General features: G+C 42.3%; 1 protein-coding gene and 1 long non-coding RNA gene across 2 annotated transcripts in view; one reads left to right on the forward strand and one right to left on the reverse strand.

Moving 5' to 3' along the window:
• LOC308331010 overlaps positions 1-22,228 on the reverse strand; it is a 302,214-nt gene that overhangs the window by 3,038 nt on the left and 276,948 nt on the right. The gene's annotated exons all lie outside the window — the stretch shown is intronic.
• The window catches only part of LOC308330340 (serine/threonine-protein kinase Nek5), a gene marked incomplete at its 5' end in the record, with an annotated part of 43,015 nt that continues 23,231 nt past the window's right edge, over positions 2,445-22,228 (forward strand). Inside the window, 9 exons of the mRNA XM_080785189.1 lie at positions 2,445-2,567; positions 7,628-7,724; positions 7,917-8,014; positions 8,308-8,391; positions 15,328-15,398; positions 18,027-18,113; positions 19,953-20,007; positions 20,109-20,222; positions 21,667-21,753. Coding sequence (XP_080641315.1) covers positions 2,445-2,567; positions 7,628-7,724; positions 7,917-8,014; positions 8,308-8,391; positions 15,328-15,398; positions 18,027-18,113; positions 19,953-20,007; positions 20,109-20,222; positions 21,667-21,753 — 816 coding nt within the window. The remainder of the gene's footprint in view (positions 2,568-7,627; positions 7,725-7,916; positions 8,015-8,307; positions 8,392-15,327; positions 15,399-18,026; positions 18,114-19,952; positions 20,008-20,108; positions 20,223-21,666; positions 21,754-22,228) is intronic.

Genomic DNA, 22,228 nt, shown 5'->3' on the forward strand with positions numbered 1-22,228 from the left:
ATTTTGAGATGGAGCTTTGTGGCCAAATACATAATAGGCCTAATTATGGGGGGCCTTGACATGAAAAGGTTTGAGAACCACTGATAACTGTTATTAAATATGTATATTTAGAGAAGACATTTAGAGAATTGGCCTGAGGTCGTAATGGGGTCAGTGATGGGAAAATATATAGAAGTAAAAGTCCGGAATTCAAAATGTATTTGAGTCAAAGTACAAAAGTATAGGCTGATACATGTACTTACATTACCAAAGGTAAAAGACAAAAAGTCATCATTATGCAGAATGTCTTTTGAAATGATCTACAAGCTGGCAATGTGTCGCATTGTTTCAGCTTAACAAATGGCCGAAATGTATAGGGCTAAAGTGGTTAATGTAATGTTTCGTAATCATAATCAAAATCTACAAGGTATAGTAACTACAAAGTTTGTACTACAAAGTACAATATTTGCCTCTGAGATCATTGAGATGTGGGGTATAGAAGTAAAACTATTGGAAATACCCAAACAGTCTGTGAAAGGTGCTCTATAAATAAACTTTACTTAATTACTTACTTACTTACTTACTTACAGTGAATTATGTGGTTAATGTCCACACACTGGGCCTGCATAGTGTGGAGTGGACCTTTAAGGAGTGTTGACAGCCCAGTGAGAGGCTGTTAATGACAGGGATTACAGGGACGCAGGAGGTCTGGAGACGGCCCTCTGATCCCCATGGAGTCCTCACGGCTGCCGAGTCCACCGGCCCGCTGCATGCCTAATGAACTAACTTTAGCATCCAATCCATGCTAGAAGTATATATACAGTAGTACTGTACTGTATATCTGGAGGGGACATATTCAAGGGCTCCAGAACGACGTTTCAGTATTGCTAGATTCTTGACAGTGTCGTTCTTGTTATTAGGGGTCAAGGCAGATTTCCTCAGATTTGTTAATAAATACAATTTGCAGATAATTATTTAAAAAAAATGCACATAGTAAGGTACACAAAAAGGTACACAATAACCCGCACACCGTCTACACTTGAAATATGAACACTTTTATTAAAGCAATGTTTCCGTCAAAGACCTTCTTCAGGCATCATAAGTATGAAATTAATATGTTTATTCATTTCATGATGTGCTCTCTCATGCGCAACCATAGACTGTAGTGCGCAACACACACACACACACACACACGCACACACACACACACACACACACACACACACACACACACACACACACACACACACACACACACACACACTAGCTGCCAACAGTAACATGATATGAGGCTGTGAATAAGTAAAGCAGCACAATTCTGCTGCCATGCCGAGTTAAAAAAAAACTGTGCCCCTCGGGGCACAGGTCTCCACCAGGCCAGGTCAGATTGGGGCCTTTTTGTTCTCAAAATAATGATAAATATGGGAAATAATAATGACAAACTTGATTAATTCATTATTTTGAGGTAGGCCTATACTAATTAAGTCATTTCTAGAAAGATTCTCATTTATGATAAATGTTTTCCTTTTCATCACATTGACAGACATAAGTTATTAGATACCGGTAAATAGTCCAAAGTCAAACATTACAAGGTGGGATGAGCCTACGAAAATACAAGTCCCAGAATGCCTTGCGCTATATTGCTGCCTTTTCGAGCAGCATGCACTTTTCACACTGGCTTTCCTTTGGGACACTTTCAACTAACTAAGCCACTTCCAATTTTTACAATGTGTTTATGAACAACAACGTCACGGGTAAGTAGGAGCCGTTTTCTTATATATAGGCCTACTTGTCGCTATAAGGAGATGAAAAAAGTCCACTTAAACTTTGCTTATCACACAGATAAGCATTTAGCATGCTAACAAGCTACATGGTAGCAGGTTGTCTGTGTATCAGTCGCCATGGCAACAACAACAGGCCAGGCTTTTTTTTGACAGGCAATTTACGTCATTGAATTAGCTTCAATTTGAGGAATGACTTTAGCATCCAAATGTAGATATAGCTTGTGGACCCTTTAACATAAGATGAACTTTCTAAGTTTATTTTCTGGTGCAGAGGTTGTGATTATCAGTAGATGACAGGACATTTGGGCCATTTCCTCTGTCTTGTTTGTTCACTCAATGAAAAAATGTAAAATGCTACTGGACACATTACAGTACCCATTGGTTCTCAAAGTGTGCATGTTGTGGGGGGTGTGTGTGTGTGTGTGTGTGTGTGTGTGTGTGTGTGTGTGTGTGGGGGGGGGGGGGGGGGGGGGGGGGGGGTTGTGTTCCAGAGGGTCCCCAGCTAGCATCAAAATTCAAAACCATTTGAATCGCATGATCAACCCCTAACGACTAATTGACTAAGTAGCCGATCTCCAAGTTTGTAGATCTGCTATTTTCAAAGAATCTTGAAAAACATAATATACAAAGTTTGAGATATTTATAAACTTATGTATTTATTTTTCCAGGTTCGCAGATGTTATGAATAACTATGAGATTATCCGTCAGATTGGAGAGGGTGCGTTTGGTAAAGCCTTCCTGGTCAGACACAGAGATGGAGGCAGTGATATGCGGAGTGTGGTCAAGGAGATCGACCTCAGAAAGGTACTGTACAGTGTACACCACAACAACCGCCCCTCACCCTCAGAAAGGTACTGTACATTCATTGTACACCACAACAAGCATTCCTCAACTCGGGTCCCGGAGACCACTGCTTCACAAACACTGGGTTGGGAGTCTTGGGACCCATGTTTAGGTCGTGGACCAATATTTATGGGGTCGTAAAGTAAATATACAGTAGGACTATCCCCTTTCTTATTCCTAGAGAACTTATCTGATCATGGGGTGATGTAACCTGACGCTGCCAGATGAGGGCGGTATTGGGGAAACATATTCCCCAACACAACACTCATCTGGGATCTCTGACGGAGTTGAGCCCTGAGTCAGATCTGCTTCGTACCGAACCAATCAGCGTGAGCTAAGGGCGGGATATGTGCGAAACCGGATGTGAAGCTATATAGACACGTCAATATGATTGGTTGTGTTTGCACGCCCACACGGTGATAGACAGACGCTCCCATCCAATCATCTACCATGTATCTTGAAAAAAAGGAACAGCCCCGTCATCGAATTTGCTTCCGCGATCCCAGATCCAAATAAGCTGTGAAACAAATTTGTGTAGCAAGCTTTTTGGATCTGGCAGCGTCAGGTTAGGGGTGATGGGTTGTCACTATAAATGACGGTGAAAATCACACCTGTGTATGTATGCAAGCACCTGACGAAGCCAGACGGCGAAACGCGTCGTGCAATAAAAAATAAATAAATAAATATATATATATATATATATGCCTACTAGCACTAACCTCAACTCCCACCCAACAGTAGTAGTTCAAGGTTAGCTTTATTGTCCCTTGCGGGAAATTGGTTTGCAGCCAGATCATAGTAAAAATACACACAAAACCACACAACAACAACATTCATTACAAGACTAAGAACAGGTCACTAGAGACAGAGAATTCATGACATACAGTAATAGCAAAGTCAGAAAAAGTGCATTAGTGGGCAGTATGTGCAAAAAGGGCAAGAATAAAGTGCTATTTGCTGTTCAGTAGTTGAATAGCAGCTGGGACAAATGATAATTTGAACCGATTGGTCTTTGTGGCGGGCACCCTCAGCCGACGACCTGAGGGCAACAGTTCAAACTCAGACCAAAGTGGGTGATCCGATACCTCCAGGAGGGAGGAGGTTCTCTTAAGCATCTGCCTCTTGTACAGATCTATAAGTTGGGCTTGGGTTCTCCCAGAAATTTTACTGGCCACTTTGACGAGGCTGCTGAGCCTGTTCTTGTTTGCTAAGGTCAGGTTACCATACCAGGCAACCATACAAAACAGGAGTACAGATTCAACTAGAAAGGTCGCAATTTTTCAAAATGGCAAAGTGTGGTTGCCACAGTCGCTTACATAGGCCCCTCCCACTAATATTGCCAGCCAATTACAATGTCACGTCACCCCTGTGATCATGCATAACTACTTCGGAGGATATTTATCTTCCAAAAATCATGTTTTTCGACAAACGGTAAAACGGTAAAGGGCCCCAGCACGAAAAGCTACTATACGGCCTGTTTTGAAACCGAATATACAAAAGATATTTTGACACTACTTTTCTTTCACTTAAAGGAGGAAACTGATGACAAAAAGATACAAAAAGAGAGAACTATTTCAACTTCATGTTGACATATCCGTGGTGCAGTAGATCATATCATGGAGATGTGGTCCGGTCCCATTTAGACCTGAAGACATTTCTGCAAATGTCAGTTTTCTGAAAACCCTATGTTTCTATGTCAGTCATTCTTAAAGTTTTTCATGTCAAGGACCCCAAAAATATATGTAATTGGCCGCCGACCCCCATCTGAAAATATGTTGTTCCAGGGACCCCCCATGAAGCAAAGATTGAGTTAAAAACGATCGCTCTGACAGAATATATATTCAAAGATTTGCAACACATTTTCACGATTTTTCAAAAATAGCAGACCTACAAGCTCGTAGCATGGCACTCGGTGCCTCGTTATGAGCTTGTAGATCTGCTACTTTTCAATAGCTAAAGTATAACATACTTCTTAAAACACCAATATACTAATATAATATGCTGCGTGAATAAACATACAATTTGATAGCATACAGTAGAATAGATCACCCAGGTTTTATGGTTTTTCAATCCTCACACGTGTGCGTGCGTGTATGTATGTAAGTGTTGCAACACTTAAAATGTAGAATATGACATTTTAACGGTAATATCGTATATCGTATCGATATCGCAATATTTGGCATAAAAACAGAGATTTGAAATACGGAGGTTTACGGAATGTATTGTAGTCGATAGGGCTCGCGTGAGTACATGACCACGTGACCGGGCTGTTTTCTACGCCCTCAATGTCGCAACTCTGTCCATACTCTATGGCTCTGTTGTAATCCAAACGTACATGTGTGTGGGTAAAGGGATAGGGTGGCCTGGCTGGGTGTATGACTTGACTACCACGGCCTGAATGATTCAGCCCTGCAGCGAGATATGATCTGGACAACAGATGTCAATATGAAGTTGAGGATAACATTGACCACTTCTGTGTCTTAGTCATACTTCTCTCTCCTTTTGTAATCTTTTTTGTCATCAGACGGACAGCTTGGTCATATACTTCTCTCTTTGTTGACGTTTTGTTAACTCACCCTCCTGCCGTTAACCCAGTGGTGGAAAGTAAATAAGTACATTTACTCAAATACTGTACTTAAGTACAATTTTGAGGTATTTGTACTTTACTTGACTCCAATTTCCAATACATTTACAAAATCTGTAGGAGGAGAAGCCAAAAGTGTGTTTTGGAGAAAATTCAAATTAGCAGGAATTTCTTTCCTGACGAAAATGGGCGTGGCCTATATGTGGAAATGCATCATGAGTCATGACCAAAGGAATCCATGGAAAAATACATTTTGATTGTACGACTTACGGTTCAAGAGTTATAGGGAAAAACGTAAAGTGGGCTGTTATAGCACCACCATGACTGATGTAATTCCTTTTCAATTAATTTTCATAATTATTATGAACCTCCCTCCCAAGTCTTGTAAATATGGCACTTACAGTCTCCACTCTCCAATGGAAAAAAATACTTACATTTAGTCTTTGATTTCCCCATTATAAGTCTATGGAGAACTAATTAATTAATATCAATTAAACTATACAACGGATCTCTTAGCAAAATACAAGCACACGATTCCCGATGAAGCCGGTCAATTTGACATATGGCTCGAGTGTGTGCGGCAGAAACTGTGGGAGGAGTAGTGCGGCAAAGTATCGCTCATTTACAATAACAATAGTCTGGTTGCCCTGTTAGGGCAACCACACTAATAAAACTTCTATAAAAAAGAGTCATCATAACAGATGAGACATTAAAGGAACGCATTTTCCTCAGAAAAAAAAGACGCTGCTGGATTTTTTTAGAAGTGGAGGCAACATGAGAGTCAAATGAGAGTTTGTTGTCCAAAACGACACCCAAGTATTTGTAGCTCTCTACGACTTCAATTTCTGTGCCCTTAATGAGTGTAGGAGCAGGACTGGGAAGAGTCCGTCTAAAGCTGATGATCATGTCTTTAGTTTTGGTCACATTTAGCGGTAAAAATGACTTGTCACACCAGGATATGAAGTCATCGACAACTGGCCCATGCTGTACTTCATTGTCTTCAAGGAGGCTAACAATTACAGAGTCATCAGCAAATTTGACAATATACCTGTTAGGGTGATGGCTACAACAGTCGTTGGTATACAGAATGTACAACAGTGAGGAGAGACAACAGCCTTGGGGAGAACCAGTGGAGGAGAGCAGCAGAGAAGACATGACCTCATTTACCCTCACACACTGAGACCTAACAGTTAACCCATTGATGCCTGAGGCCAAATCTGGGAACGCCTTCTAGGGCCTGACCTAAGGTTTCTGAAAACCTTCAAATTCTGATGATTTATTTTTTAAATAGTTATGTTGCTACATGTATAGCAATAGCTGATGAGACACAGAGAGCACGGCCGGCATCAAGGGTAGAACAACGTATACGTTACACCAGGCATCAATGGGTTAAGAAGTCTAAGATCCAGCCAACAAGGTTAAGATCCAGTTTAAAATAACTGATTAGCTTCTGGGCTAGAAGATGTGGCTGGATCGTGTTAAAGGCTGAGGAAAAATCAACAAACAACAATCTGGCCTGTGTTTTTTTCCCCTCAAGGTGGCGGTACAGGAAATGCAGTAGGGTGATAGTGGCATCATCTACACCTCTTCCAGACCTGTATGCAAATTGCAGGGGATCTAGAGATTTCTCCACCTGCTTTAGGATGTTATCTTTGACTAGCTTTTCCAAACATTTCATTATTAATGAAGTCAAAGCAACAGGCCTGAAGTCATTTAATGACTTTGGGGTCCTAATTTTGGCAACTGGGACAATTGTGGACTGTTTCCATAACTTAGGGACCCACTGTTGTTGAAGAGAAAAATGCTGCAGAGCTGTTCAGCACATGTTGAGAGAACCTTGCCACATATGTTATCCGGCCCTGGACTTTTTGACTTGGTGTGTCTGAGGTGTTTTTCCACACTTTTTTTGTCAATAAACAGGGCTGGAGGGGCTCTAGTCTCGTTCTTTAATTGAGTAATTTTGTCAGCAAAGTCCTGATTCTCAAATCTAAGGTAAAAGTTATTTAGCTCATTGGCCAGCTGTACGTCTGAGTTAAACCCAGGCATGGAGATGTGCTTATGGCCTTTATCATCTGACCCTGTCATGGATTTCATGCCGTTCCATGCTTCCCTAAGGTTGTTACTGCTCAGCTCAGCTTCGATTTTGTCTTTGTACCTTAGTTTACCTTTTTTAATTTCAGACTTGATCTCCCTATTTAATTCCCTGACCTTGGGTAGATCACCCTCATTAAAAGCATTTTTTCTATTGTGTAGCATTACATTATCCTACATACTGTACAAACCAACCATCTCAGTGGGTGGAAGCACAAAAGGACCAAAACTTTCAATTAATCAATTTCAGGGATCCCTTTTTGTCTAAAATATAAATAATGAAAATTATTATTTAATATTATAACAACTTACGATATCTTACAGTAATTATATATTCTTTCGTTAGATGTCGCCGAGGGAAAAGGAAGCGTCGAAGAAAGAGGTGACGCTGCTCTCCAAGATGAAACATCCAAATATTGTCGCCTTCTTCAAGTCATTCCAGGGTTTGTTTGCATCCACGATTTTGTGTGTGCGTGCATGTGCTTGTGCGTGCGTGTGCGTGTGTTTTATATGCTCAGACGAATAGCCAATGCATTTCAAATATTGTTGCCTTCTTCAAGTCATTCCAGGAATTGTATGGCATAATGGCTCCATGATAATATGTCTGTGTTTGTGTGTGCGTGTATAACATTTAGAGAGGAGCTGTCTATTCATTGTTATGGAGTACTGTGATGGAGGTGACCTGATGAAGAGAATACAAACACAGCGAGGGGCCCCTTTTACCGAGGAGCAGGTACACACGCACGCACACACGCACGCACGCACAGGGAACAAACCTTTTTTAACTCAAATCTTTGCTTCTGGGGGGTCCCTGGAACAACATATTTTGAGATGGGAGTCCGCAGCCAATTACAGATAATTCTGGGGGTCCTTGACATGAAAAAGGTTGAGCACCACTGACATAGAAACATAGGTTTTTCAGAAAACGTTTAGGATTTAGAAGACTTTACATTTTTCTTTTAGAATCGGCCTCAGTCCTAAATGGGTTAACGGGTTAAAACGCTGACGGCGTCTTTCTCTGTTCAGATCTTGGAGTGGTTCGTCCAGATCTGTCTGGGCCTGAAACACATCCACGACAAGAAGGTCCTCCACAGAGACGTCAAGACTCAGGTACCTCTCGTTCTCTTCTCAGGCATGACACAAGTCACAGTAATATAATGACGCCGCCACAATAGACAAAGACTTGGCCATGTGCCAAGTCCCGGCATACCCCTGGCCAACAAGACACAGAGGTACTGTTGCGTGTACCACATTCACCACTCTTTGAAGTAGGATTCTAAATGGACCTGTAAGTGTGTTCACTCGTTAAGTCCTCGGTGCTAGTTTATCCATGTGCAACTCCCAACAAATTCTTGCAGTTCATTCTTGGCAATAATTTACATTCTTGGCCAGAGTGTACAAATGCCTTACAGGTCCTTTTTGATTACATTGCATACACTGTCTCAGTGTTGCTGTAGAATCTAGTAGATGCACAGTGAAATCCTTGAGTTTTTTTTCTCCGCACACTTCTTCAACATTCCGATCAACCGGGGACAGCAGTAGCTCAGGAGGTAGGGTGGTGGCCCGTTGGGAATAGGAAGGTTCCCAGAGTTTGATTAATCAAAAAAGTAATAGATGGTATAATCTCTAAATCGATGGTTTTCAACCCTTTTCATATCAAGGCTCATTAATTATTCAGCATTTGAGCTACGAGATGAGATTTAGCCTTGCAGACCAAAAACTAAAGAATATGTCCACAGAATTCCATACTGTATTGATGTTGGTACCATAGGAGAGATAACGGGCAAATGTTGATTAAAAAAAAAAAAAGATTCTACATTCTCTAATTGTGTAGACTTCTTGTAAATGAACTTAAGTAATGCAGATGTTTAACAATAATTTAACTCTTGAGAGTGTAAATTGAAATTACGAGTCCATTTGGTTTCATTTTACACTCTCAAGAGTTAAAGATCTATATCCTATATATTTGGTTACCAACTCTCCATCATTTAGCTGGGGACCACCTGGAACCCCCTCAAGGACCACTGGTGGTCCCCGGACCACTGGTTGAAAACCACTGCACTAAGTAAATAAATTAAAAAGGTAAAACAAACTTTCTTATTTATGGAGTGATATATATTGAATATTAATTTATTTAAAACATTTGAACTCTAATGACATAAGGAGGTTGACTCTGACTTTTTCCAATTTTCCGATTTTGATTCTGGGAAGTTATGCAATATCATTTTCCTATATAACGCCTAATTTGCATATTTAAATGTATGGTTTCAGAACAATTGTAATACAATAAATCATTGTCTTCATGTAAGTAATCAACTAGGGAAGTTTCATGGTGACATTTCTTTTTTTAAATCATATTCCCCTATCAAGTGAAATATGAAAACGCAATTCCTGTTTAAGGGTTATCATATATTAATTTACTTATATTGACCCTATAAACAATTTAATATAGGTATTTTATAATGAAATCTTGTCTGGCTCATGGACTAACTGTGCTGCTACCTCACATTTCCACTCCCTGGCAACGTTGACATTCCTTAATGGGTGTGACCAGACAGCATTGTGGTGAATGGTGATCAGTTTCACCTGTGCTTATTAGTTTGACAGTCTTCACCTGTTTAAAGCTCTGTTTGTTTGTAGTTGGCGCTGCTCTTTCCAGAGTTTTCTTGTCTAGGTTAGTTTCAGTCTAGACAGCATTATTTTTGACTATTTAGTATTATTGTATTTTTTGCATTGCCAGCTTAACTTTATTCATTTTGCCTTCGTTTTTATTTTACCACCGTTTCCTGAGTTTTGAACAATAATATTTGCTCAGCTCATCTCAAATCAAGGCATAATGTTTAGTCAAAGTGATCAGCTGCTTAAGGACCTCACATCGCAATTAAAGGCGTTAACGCTGGCTATACAAACCAGAGAGACCCACATCTCTGCTGGTCCAGCTTCATCACCAGCATGCCCGCCACCCTCTAAAGCCAGTAAGCCTTTGCGGGATAAACTGGGCATCCAGTCACCCTTTGAAGGGACTCGCCTGGCCATATACGGAGTGAAGCTTGGAGCATCCCAGCGACACCGGTGCTCACAACTAGCGCCGCTGCCCAGCACCACAAGGTCCTTGCTGTCCAGCGGCGCCAAACAGTCCCGCTGCCCAGCACCACAGAGGCCCCGCCCGGCGCCCCACCTGAAACCAGGCCGACCGTCCCTCCCAGACCTCTGCCAGACCGCTCGGCAGCCGCCTCTGACGTCGAGCTCCCTGAACCCTCAGCACCCCTCCAGTCTTTTGCGTCCACTGTCAATGGGCACACGCCCATGGTCCCACATTTCACTGGACTTTGTGACTGGTCTCCCATCGTCTGAGGGCTCCACTGCCATCCTGATTGTGGTAGACCAGTTCTCCAAGGCGGCCCATTTCATCCCAGTGCACAAGCTTCTGTCGGCCGAGGAGACGGCCCGGTTGGTCATCAAGCATGTCTTTCGTCTCCATGGCATTCCCGATGCTGTGATGCTGCACCGGGGTAGCCAGTTCACGTCTGGGTTTTGGAAGGCTTTCGGTTCCCTTCTGGGCATGTCGTTGAGAGACCACCCTCAGTCGAACAGCCCGAAAGAACTATGCATTAACAAGGACCTTGAGACCATACTGAGGTGCTGTGTATCATCCAATCCCTCCTCCTGGAGCGAGCATCTAACCTGGCTGGAGTATGCGCACAACTCCCTGCGCTTGTCTGCCACTGGTCTCTCACCCTTTGAGATCCAGTATGGCTACCAGCCTCGTGCTTTCCCTGAACAGGAGAGTAAGGTTGGTGTTCCGGATGCCCAAATGTTCTTCCGCGGTTGCCAGCGAGCCTGGAGAAAGGCTCATGCAGCCCTGTGTCGGTCTAGTTCCTCCCCCAAGGCCCGAACAGCCCTCCATGGCAAGGTTATTATTGTTCACTTATTTTGTTTGTTAGTGTTTTAGTTAAGTGGGTTTGCTAGTTTAGTTTAAGTTTTTGTTTAGTGTTCTAGTTTTGATTAGTGTTTATTTATTGTAATATGGGGTATTTGTCGAGGGGGAGATTTTAAAAAGAATTGAAAATGGTTCATCTACAAGCTCACAATGTGCCTCATTGTGTCGTGTTGTAAGCATGTAGACAACTAACTTCACACATTGTAAGTATTTTTTAAGAAATCTCTGAAAATATTAGGCACAGCATGTAGCTGAAAAGTAGGTTTTTAATATCTGGCATCTAGAGTTATATTGGAGCAATAGAGCAATACCAACCTTTGACAGCCCATGCATTCAAACAGAAATGTCTGATCATAGCTGATTGTATTAAAAGGATCCCTGGCTAATGAGACATATGTCTTAAAACATTATACTTTCCCTCTATTACTAAAAAAAATGATTAAGAACACCTTAAATATTTTTTATTTCTTTCATAAATGGAGAATCTTTCACTCAATAGAGTTGATGTCATGTGTGGTTCAGCCCTATAGAATTATCGAATGCACGTGCTAATACAAAAATATTTTAAACATTGCTTTGATGCTCATATTAACTTTAGGAAGTATTAAGTCCATTCTATAATTCCATAGGGCTAGACAACACATGGGCATATGACATCAACTTGCGACAGGAGCAGTCCCTATTGACTGAAGGATTCTATGAAAGAAATAAAATATAAGTACAGTATATTATTTTAAGGCATATTTGTCTTATTAGCCAGGGATCCTTTTTAAGCAATATTGAACTCGCCAACATTGCAGCTGTACAGAAGTAGGAGTTTGGAAGCACTGCCTCCTGCCTGCAATTTTTAAACTGGTGGTACGTAGGACCGTTGAGTGATTTCCAGCAAGGGCTTTCAAAGTTCCAAACTCAAACACTTATCAAAATTATCACCTGCACAAAATTTGCAGGTCTATGGATTTTTATGAAACAAACGTAGCAGATACAAAAAGGATAATCCAAGCTTTCAGTACAGGTACAGCTGCAATGTTGAGTTTAACGTAATCCGACAGTCAGACTTTTCTGCTTGGATTTTTGCGCTGTCAAGGGTTGGTATTGCAAAATATTAAAAAAACAATTTAAAACTGCATCCAGTTGGTTCAAACTAAGGATTCGGTCTAAAACGTTTTTGATGGTCTTGTAAATTCAGTTGTAATTGTAATTCAGTTAAAATGTTCAGCTGGTTAACTATAATAACCCTGCTGCGTGGTTTTCTCCTCTCAGGCCCGACCAGCCCTGCTTCATTCCTCCTCTCAGGGCCAGGCGCAGCATCATCGCCCAACAACTTACCAAGCTGGTAAGTTCGTGTTCGTCTCCACCACTGAGTTCCCCCTGCGAGTGGCACCCCGGTTCGTTGGTCCCTTCAGGATTCTGAGGAAGGTCAATCATGTGACCTATCGCCTCCTCTTGCCCCGGTCGTGGCGGATCCGTCCCGTCTTCCATGTGTCCCGTCTGAAGCCGCTAGGAGGTCCCTGTCCCATGGCCATGTCCCCAGCAACAAAACCGGCACCACCTAATCAGGTCGTTGGTGGCAGGCCAGCCTACCCAGTGGAGCGGATTCTGAGGAGTCGGCGTCGACGTAGGAAACAGTATTTGGTTGTCTGGGAGGGCCGTGGAGCCCAAAGGCGCTCCTCCTGGGTGCCAGCTTGGGCCATCCTCGATCCTGGCCTCATCAGGGAGTTTCATAAGCATTTTTGATCCATGCTTTCAGCTTATTTATACCATGCCTGCCTGCCGATTTAAGTAAACTATGCCTGGTAGCACTGTCTCCTGTGTGTCATTTTGTTTTGTTTGTTTTCTGCAATTGAGCCTATTTTTACCAGCACCTTTTCTCAAAGCAAAATACACTTTGGTAGAAGTTTGGTTTGTAGTTGCCTTGGCATGATGTAAATTGGATATGTCCACAACCTAAATTGTCTCCTCGTACACTTCAGTGAAAGAGGCCTCAATCACTTTTGGCACAAACAAAATAATGCAAAGTATATTCTGCCAATACTGTAAGCACCATTACAAGATACCAAGTCCCTGTTTTCACTATTTGAATATCATGATCTAGTTCGGCTCTTCCTAATTGAAATTGTAAAATGAACATGATGGGCAGTTTTATTTTTTAGAAACTGATGGTATTTGAATCTTATTATTTTTATTGAGGGGGTTCATGTGCTAAAAGTGGCTTTGAGACCTGCATGGCTGTTTCACCGTGCAATCTGTCAAGGATGAGCCTATTTTAGAATATCAACTTCTAAATGGAATCAACTCTTAAAGCTATACCGTGCCAATATTTGCAGTCGCATGTCAAGGTAATTACCGGTACACAAAAGGTAGAGCGCGTATAATGAAGTAGGGAGCCTACAATATCTAGTATCTTGATCTGGCTGAAGGAAAATAAGTGCAATTTTTGGTACATACTTTTGGTGGGTGGGCTCTACCCTTTGTGAACTGAAGCATCTTTAGCCTGGCACCCACCAGTCGGTGTAGAAAGACAGTGACTGGACAAAAATAATGTGTGCACACTGGTTATTCTCAGCTGGACTTGTTTTGTGTTAAATGTTTCAATCACTTCACAAGATAAAGTAATACCTGAAGATCATTGTGATTGAAATGGTGGAACAGCTAATAAGAGTTGAGAACCAGTATGCAGACCTTAAACGACCCAAATCTCTAAAGCAGTAGTTCTGATGCTCCCAAAAGGTCTATACAGGTCCTTAAAAAAAAATTGAGAAGCAATTCTCTGAAGTATTTAACTGTACCAGATACCATACATGCCTAAACCTAGGCTACACACACACACACACACACACACACACACACACACACCCTAACCCTTAAATCCAACCTTGTGGAACTGCATTAGAATCCTGATGTCCCAATTTGTATGAAAATGTGGCCCATGACAGACATTATGGACACTCATCCATTTAGCTGCTGTGAGTTGGTCGCCTTGGACCACATTTGATATAGCGTGCACGAAAAAACACTTCTTTACACGTGTAAACTTGTGATGAGACACAAACTTGACTATTGTAACTCCCTCTTTACTGGCCTACCTCTGCCTTTACATCTGCTAAATGCCTAAATTGTAACTAGAGCTGATTCTACATTTGTGGTGGCTAACTTGGCTAATGTGACTTTACACGAATCAAGGCAATACATGCATACAAATACTACTTATTTCTGGGAGTTCGTTCCAGATACAGTATATAGTGGCTTTTCCCAGATCTGTGAGTGATCTGGATGGTTCATGGTATCGCACTCGCACAAGATCATAAATGTATTTTGGCTCTAAACCATTTAAAGCTTAAAAGGAGTATTTGAAATAAATTATTTGACACACAGGGACCCAGTGTAAGGAATTAAGAACTGGAGTGATATGCTCCGTTTTCTTGGTATTAGAATTAGATGAAAGACGCATAACATTAGCCTTCACTTGCAATAAAAGGGCTCCAAAGTGCATGTGTGCTCCAGTACTCCTGACACTAGTTGTGCACCGAATTCAACCGATCTACAGGCTTACAAGATGTCACACAGCAGCACCTTGTGAGCTTGAAGCTCGGCTATTTTCGGTGTGTGTGTCCGTCCGTCCGTCTGTGGACAGCTAATCTCTGGCACCGTTGGCTTGCTCGCAGCCAAACTCTCCACACACACTCCCTGGATGCCAGAGCTGAACCTCTGCCCCACATTTTTCACATGGGAATATTATAGTGCCACCAGGAGGCCGACTATTGCAAAACACATTTTTGGACAGTACACCTACAGATTTTGTCCAAATTTCACACGAATCGGTACACATCATCTCTATAGTCAGGTGAACAAGACAGGTCTGTTTTATTTCTCATATTCCATCCTGATTGGCTAAGATTGACTTCCAAGTCAAGTGGCTCTTTTGTACAAAATGCTGCAAAAAAACGGTGAAACTGCATGCATATTCCAACTAGGCTGAGGAAGAAATGCCACCTGACATTTTTCTAATCCTGGTGGAGACCTGTGCCCCGAGGGGCACCTTTTCTAGTTGTGTTGGGTGAGACGCAACGCAACGATGCATTCCTCCGCTCTGTTCTGTCTTACAGAACATATTCCTGACAGACGGCGGGATGAAAGCCAAGCTGGGGGACTTTGGCATCGCAAGAATGTTGAACAAGTGAGTCAGAGAGCCATCTCCGCTAACCCTTATAACCCCCCATCCCTCCCGGCAGCTGTTTATCACTAGCACTTCAAACATGTCATTAAGATTCCACAGACTGACTGTGTAGACCTGCAGGGTGACACTGCAGTGTGGCTCAGTGCTTGGGCTGCAAGCACATGACTGACCGTGCAAATAATGGGAGGCCTCACAGTTGTCTATCCCAGCCTGCGGTTACTAGGGTACATAGTGTGAAACGGGAGACGAGGGGGAAAAAAGTATTTGCTTGTCTGTTTATGTGAAAACATTGAAGGTATTTGTTTGCAGTTGTGGAAAGTATAGTACATTTACGGAAGTTACTGTACTTCATTACAGGTTTGAGTGTTTTCTTCTTCTTCTTTTTTCTATATACTGTACAGGTTTAATGTTTTTAGTTCATTGTTTGTTTTAAAAACGCCATTGACAATGAAGAGAAATTAATGTTTGTTTTGGTCCCTAACACAAACATTAAATCCCATTAACAAATCATAGCAACATGAGTTACCATTGAATAAATTATAACATTTGTAGCTGCTCCAAGCTATACCGAATTCCCTTGTCGATGTTGTAAGTGTAAGATGTTAAGAGCGCCCCTCACTTATTTGTATTTTTGTATTTTTTACTTTAGTTAATAGTTACTTTATAGATAAAAATGCAACCATACCCATGATTATCGTTTGTCGTTCCCAAACATTTTCATGTCAAGGACCCCCAAATCGACATTTATTAGACCACGGACCCCCATTTGAAAAGACATGCCAGGAGCAGGGACCCCCATAAGAGAAGATGTTGACGGCTCTAGCCGTGACTCAACCATTAAAAATTTTCAAGGACCTTTGACCTGCATTAAGCTACGGACCCCCATTTAATGGCATTTCTATCTCTGGGACCCCAATTTATATTGTAAAATGTTAGTTTAACTCAGAGAGTTACTCCAAGTCCCATAAGGTTCCATTTGGTTCCTAACTATCATTTAGCTGGGGACCCCCTGGAACTCCCTCAAGGACCCCTGGGTGTCCTCGGACCCCACTTTGAGAACCACTGATTTACTGTATATATTGTGGTATTCTTCCAGCCCTGTTTGTTTGTGTTGCCTGCCAGTCTGCAGTTCATATTACTGTCTGTGGTTGTGGTGCCTGCAGTCTGCAGTTCATATTACTGTCTGTGGTTGTGGTGCCTGCAGTCTGCAGTTCATATTACTGTCTGTGGTTGTGGTGCCTGCAGTCTGCAGTTCATATTACTGTCTGTGTTTGTGTTGCCTGCAGTCTGCAGTTCATATTACTGTCTGTGTTTGTTTGTTTGTTGCCTGCAGTCTGCAGTTCATATTACTGTCTGTGTTTGTTTGTGTTGCCTGCAGTCTGCAGTTCATATTACTGTCTGTGGTTGTGTTGCCTGCAGTCTGCAGTTCATATTACTGTCTGTGGTTGTGTTGCCTGCATTCTGCAGTTCATATTACTGTCTGTGATTGTGTTGCCTGCAGTCTGCAGTTCATATTACTAGTGTCTGTGGTTGTGGTGCCTGCAGTCTGCAGTTCATATTACTGTCTGTGGTTGTGGTGCCTGCAGTCTGCAGTTCATATTACTGTCTGTGGTTGTGGTGCCTGCAGTTCATATTACTGTCTGTGGTTGTGGTGCCTGCAGTCTGCAGTTCATATTACTGTCTGTGTTTGTGTTGCCTGCATTTTGCAGTTCATATTACTGTCTGTTGCTGTTAATTGGGCAGAAACCTTGTTCTAGCAAGTTGTGTTTCGCCCAGAGCTGGATCCCTGAATGGGCTTGTCTGGCACAGGCCCAGGGGCCAAAAGAAAGGGTGCACTCCAACCAAAATATGTACATTTTATGAACAGGCGAAGTAGGAAACTACCTAGGGCAATAGAGCACTGAAGTCTGATGTTAATATCACTACAGGGTAAAATCAAGTACACGGGTTTGTGTACTTTTTGATTTGTATTATAATCCCCATAGGGGGATCTTAGATCGCCTCATATAAGAACTGAGTTTGAAAAATAAAGAAATCATCCTTTTTTCACTATTATGGATATGAAGAATCAACTGACTGAGAGAAAACGCTGTTTGTTACTGCTGGCGAATTAGTAACATTTTCACTAGAAACAGACTGTATATCAAATATGAGTGACTGACTGTTGAACTATATTAAAAAATGTTTTTCAAAATAGTAAAAAATAGGCAAAGACGTTTAGGGATAAGGGGCTGTATTTTGCGTGTCTTAAGTACCAGGTCTTATTCCCTAACTTGAGTAAACTAAAGACCTGGAGGCGTGATCAATGCCATTTGGCTATTCTGAGTGGCCAAAGAGCATTGGTCACGCCTCCAGGTCTTTAGTTTACTCAAGTTAGGAAATAAGACCTGGTACTTAAGACACGCAAAAAACAGCCCAAGGGGTTTAGCATGGACGAAAATTTACAGTGGCCAGTTTCGAATTGCAGACGTCCTTAGGTGCTCTTTGAGAGTGGTTTTGGGACAAAGAGGAGAGTTTAATTAAACACTTGAACCCTCTATACTAAACAGACCTGAGTTGGCTCTCGTTCTGCATTGATTGAAAGCTGACTTTGTGCATATTGTCATGATTGTGAATGTGATTTCGTAGCACCATGGAGCTGGCCAGGACGTGTGTGGGCACACCGTACTACCTGTCGCCGGAGATCTGTGAAAACAGGCCGTACAACAACAAGACGTGAGTATACTGTAAATGACCACCTCTCAGTTTAGTTCTCTGCCGCACCCACACGGCAGGATATCCTGTTGTGAATGTTTTCGAACGTATACAGTGCCAAAGCTAAAAATATACCTCCAGCGTGAGATAACATCAGAGTGTGTCTGAGGAACGCACACTTGATGAGTTTTAAATGCACGCTCGCTGATGCAACGAACAGGCTTCACCACACTGCACCATTTACATACATAGCATTAAGCCCTTTTTACATCACATGATTATTAAAAAAATAAAAAAACGTCTGGATATTATAGTACCGAGGCTGCAGAGGGGGCCTGACACCCTCTATTGCCCCCTCAGTTTAAGTTTCGTGTACAAGGATGTGTGCCCCCTCAGTCATTTCATCCTGGAGCCGAGCCTGAAACCGAGGCTGCATGATGATTAACTGACAAATCCTCAATATTCCCCAGTCCACATTAACCATTTTGGGCGGGAACCCCTTTTGGTGTTTTAAACATTATGTTATAATTTAGCTATTCAAAAATAGCAGATCTACAAGCTCATAGCGCGCCACCGAGTGGCACGCTACGAGCTTGTAGGTCTGCTATTTTTGAGGATTTAGACGTTTTTTCCCGGGTTGGATCCCTGGCTCCTCCTGGCTTTCATGTCAAAGTGTCCTTGAGCAAGGCACGGAACGCCTACAGTATAACTGCTCCCGATGATCCTCGGTGTGAATGCAATGTGCAGTGTAAAGCACTTTGGACAAAGGAGCTATATAAATGCACCACTTACCATCTTTTATATTATTATAATAAATTTAATAGTAGTATACAGTATAATGTGATAGTGTGCAGGTAAACCCTGCACACTAAAAGAGGATATTGCTTGTGTTTACTTTGTTCGAGGACAGTGAGGCAAGAACCGTACCAATTTCCTTACGTTGATGTGGTTGACAGTAATGTTGCATTTATATTTCGCCTTCATCCTAGCTGCTTGACATAGATTGTGCATTACATTCACCCATTCACACAGCAAATAGGGGCTCAGAGTCTTGCTCAAGGACACTTCGGCACTAACTCTGGGGGAGCCCGCGGGGATCGAACTGGGAAGGGAACCTCACGGTTCTACCGGACACTTTAACCCTGAGCCACTGCCGCGCCTACTGGCGATATGGCAAGAATGCATGCTGCAAAAACAAAATAATAAATGACATGATGGTGTTATACTAGTGCTCTAGCACTCATGATGTAAACAGGCAAACAGATGTATGATGGAGTCATCCATTCGTTATCCATATGGGTGTAATTATGCCGGGCGGAAAACCTTGCATCTCCATATTTGTCGTACTAGACTAGCGTGTCACACAAAACAAGCCACAACAAAACAAAAACGTAGCTGACCTACATGCTCACAACATGTCGGCGACTAAATCAACTGTAGATTTAGTCGACTAAAATCTTATGATATTTAGTCGGCTAAAACTAGACTAACACTAATTCATTCCAGGTGACTAAAATTTGACTAAAACTATATGAAAACTGTTCAAAAGACTAAAACAAATTTTGCTGCCAAAAACAACACTGCATTGGATCCACTGAAACGCCCAGGTTCTGTTTTCTATTTCCTGAAGAGTAACAGTTTTGGACATACATGTTTTTTCACCAACAGCAATGACATGTTTTTCTGTTTTTGTGTGTGTGTGTGTGTGTGTGTGTGTGTGTGTGTGTGTGTGTGTGTGTGTGTGTGTGTGTGTGTGTGTGTGTGTGTGTGTGTGTGTGTGTGTGTGTGTGTGTGTGTGTGTGTGTGTGTGTGTGTGTGTGTGTGTGTGTGTGCGTGTGCGTGTGCGCGCGCGCGCCACAGGGACGTGTGGTCTCTGGGTTGTGTCCTGTATGAACTGTGTACACTGAAACATCCAGTAAGCACACACACACATACACACACAGACGTCCAGTCAACACCACACCTCTCTCTCGTCGTGTATGTGTGCGTTGCTCTCTTTCTGTGTCTTCCCGCTAGTTTGAGAGCAGCAACCTGCGTCAGCTGGTGGGTAGGATCTGCAGGGGGCGCTATAACCCAGTACCCAGCCGCTATTCCTATGACCTTCGTCTGCTGGTCATGCAGCTCTTCAAGGTCAGCTGACCCACTTACTGTTTTCATTTCAGTCCGTATGAAGGACCCCAATGGAAACCACCCGCTTGTTATAAGTGGCTGTTAAGGGCGGCTGTGGCTCAGGAGGTAGAGCAGGTCGTCCAATGATCCCTGGGTCGGCGTTCGAATCCTGGCTCCTCCTGTCCACATGTCGAAGTGTCCTTGGGCAAGACACTGAACCCTACATACATTGCCTCCAATGAGTGGAGCTCACCACCATTGGTGTGTGAATGTGGGAAGTGAGGACGCATTATTAGATATGAAACCGATAATCACCAGTATGGTCTTATCTAGACCAGGGGTTTTCAACTGATTGTGAACCAGGGACCACCACCTTGACTAAGAATCAACCTGGGGACCACTGTTGTGTTGCAATGGGATATGGGTTAAGATTAGTGCTTTCGTAACACTTGCTAATGGAATGCATCCCATGTCTTAAACTGTTTCTAAAACGATGGTCCACGGACTTAACTGATATACAGTACTGACATGTGGCCCTATCTTGGGCGTGCCTTAACTTTTATCCCTAAACTTTTTTGCCATATTTTACTATCTTGAAAAATATTTTAAAATAGTTCAACTAGCCGATCTACATCCACACATTATGAGCTTGTAGATTGGCTATTTGAACTATTTTAATAATAGTAATAATAGTTTTATATATATATATATATATAGTAAAAATGGCAAATACGTGCAAGATATAGCACATGATGACATGATTATATGAGCACATTTCCTAATAATGATGACTCAATCAGGCAAGCTTCACCACTTCACCATTCTTGAGAATCTATCTCCCTTTTCTGTGGAATTTCTTAACCCCAGACTTCTCAGTAATTCTGACAACATTGACACACTTCCACGGAACAGTGCACAAAAGGTTTAGTGCACTGTTCCGTGGAAGAAAATACAAACTCTTAACTTTGCTACATTACTAAATGCATGGTCAGGGACCACACGCAATACCTCCACGGACCACCAGTGGTCCACGGACCACCTGTTGAAAACCCCTGATCTAGACCATGCAATGCAGGCCATATGGATATTTCCACATATTGCCTGCCGTGAGTAGGCGACTAGGAATTGCGGAAGAGAAATGACTGCCGCCGAAGCAAAAACATCATGAAACTTACAGTATATGGCCAGTTAAGACTGATATGAGGTTAAGGAAATTACAGGAAAATACTGAGGTTAGGATTAGAGTTAGGACAATGTGTAAATTAATCTGCAACTAGTAACTTAAGTTTTAAAGTAATTGTAGTGGAGTAAAAAAGTACAACATTTCCCCCTGAGATGTTATGGAATTTAGAAGTATAAAAATTGCAATACTTAATGAAGTAAATGTACCTCAAAACTGTATTGAAGTGCAGCACTTAAGTAAATGTTATTAGTAACTTTCCACCACTGCACACATGTGTTCAAGGTCAGCCCTCGAGACCGGCCCTCTGTCACCTCAGTGCTCAAACGGTCCATCCTGCAGAAACGCATCAGTAGACACCTGGACCCACAGGTAGGCCTGTCCATTACATCAGTATAAACACCTGGACCCACAGGTAGGCCTGTCCATTACATCAGTATAAACACCTGGACCCACAGGTAGGCCTGTCCATTACATCAGTATAAACACCTGGACCCACAGGTAGGCCTGTCCATTACATCAGTATAAACACCTGGACCCACAGGTAGGCCTGTCCATTACATCAGTATAAACACCTGGACCCACAGGTAGGCCTGTCCATTACATCAGTATAAACACCTGGACCCACAGGTAGGCCTGTCCATTACATCAGTATAAACACCTGGACCCACAGGTAGGCCTGTCCATTACATCAGTATAAACACCTGGACCCACAGGTAGGCCTGTCCATTACATCAGTATAAACACCTGGACCCACAGGTAGGCCTGTCCATTACATTACGCAACATACTATTGCAATGACGACATGGCTCGCGATAGGTAAACTAAAAATAAACATGCAGTTGTA

The sequence above is a fragment of the Protomyctophum bolini genome (genome assembly GCF_963924005.1).
Source record: "Protomyctophum bolini genome assembly, chromosome: 16".
Lineage (NCBI taxonomy): Eukaryota > Metazoa > Chordata > Actinopteri > Myctophiformes > Myctophidae > Protomyctophum > Protomyctophum bolini.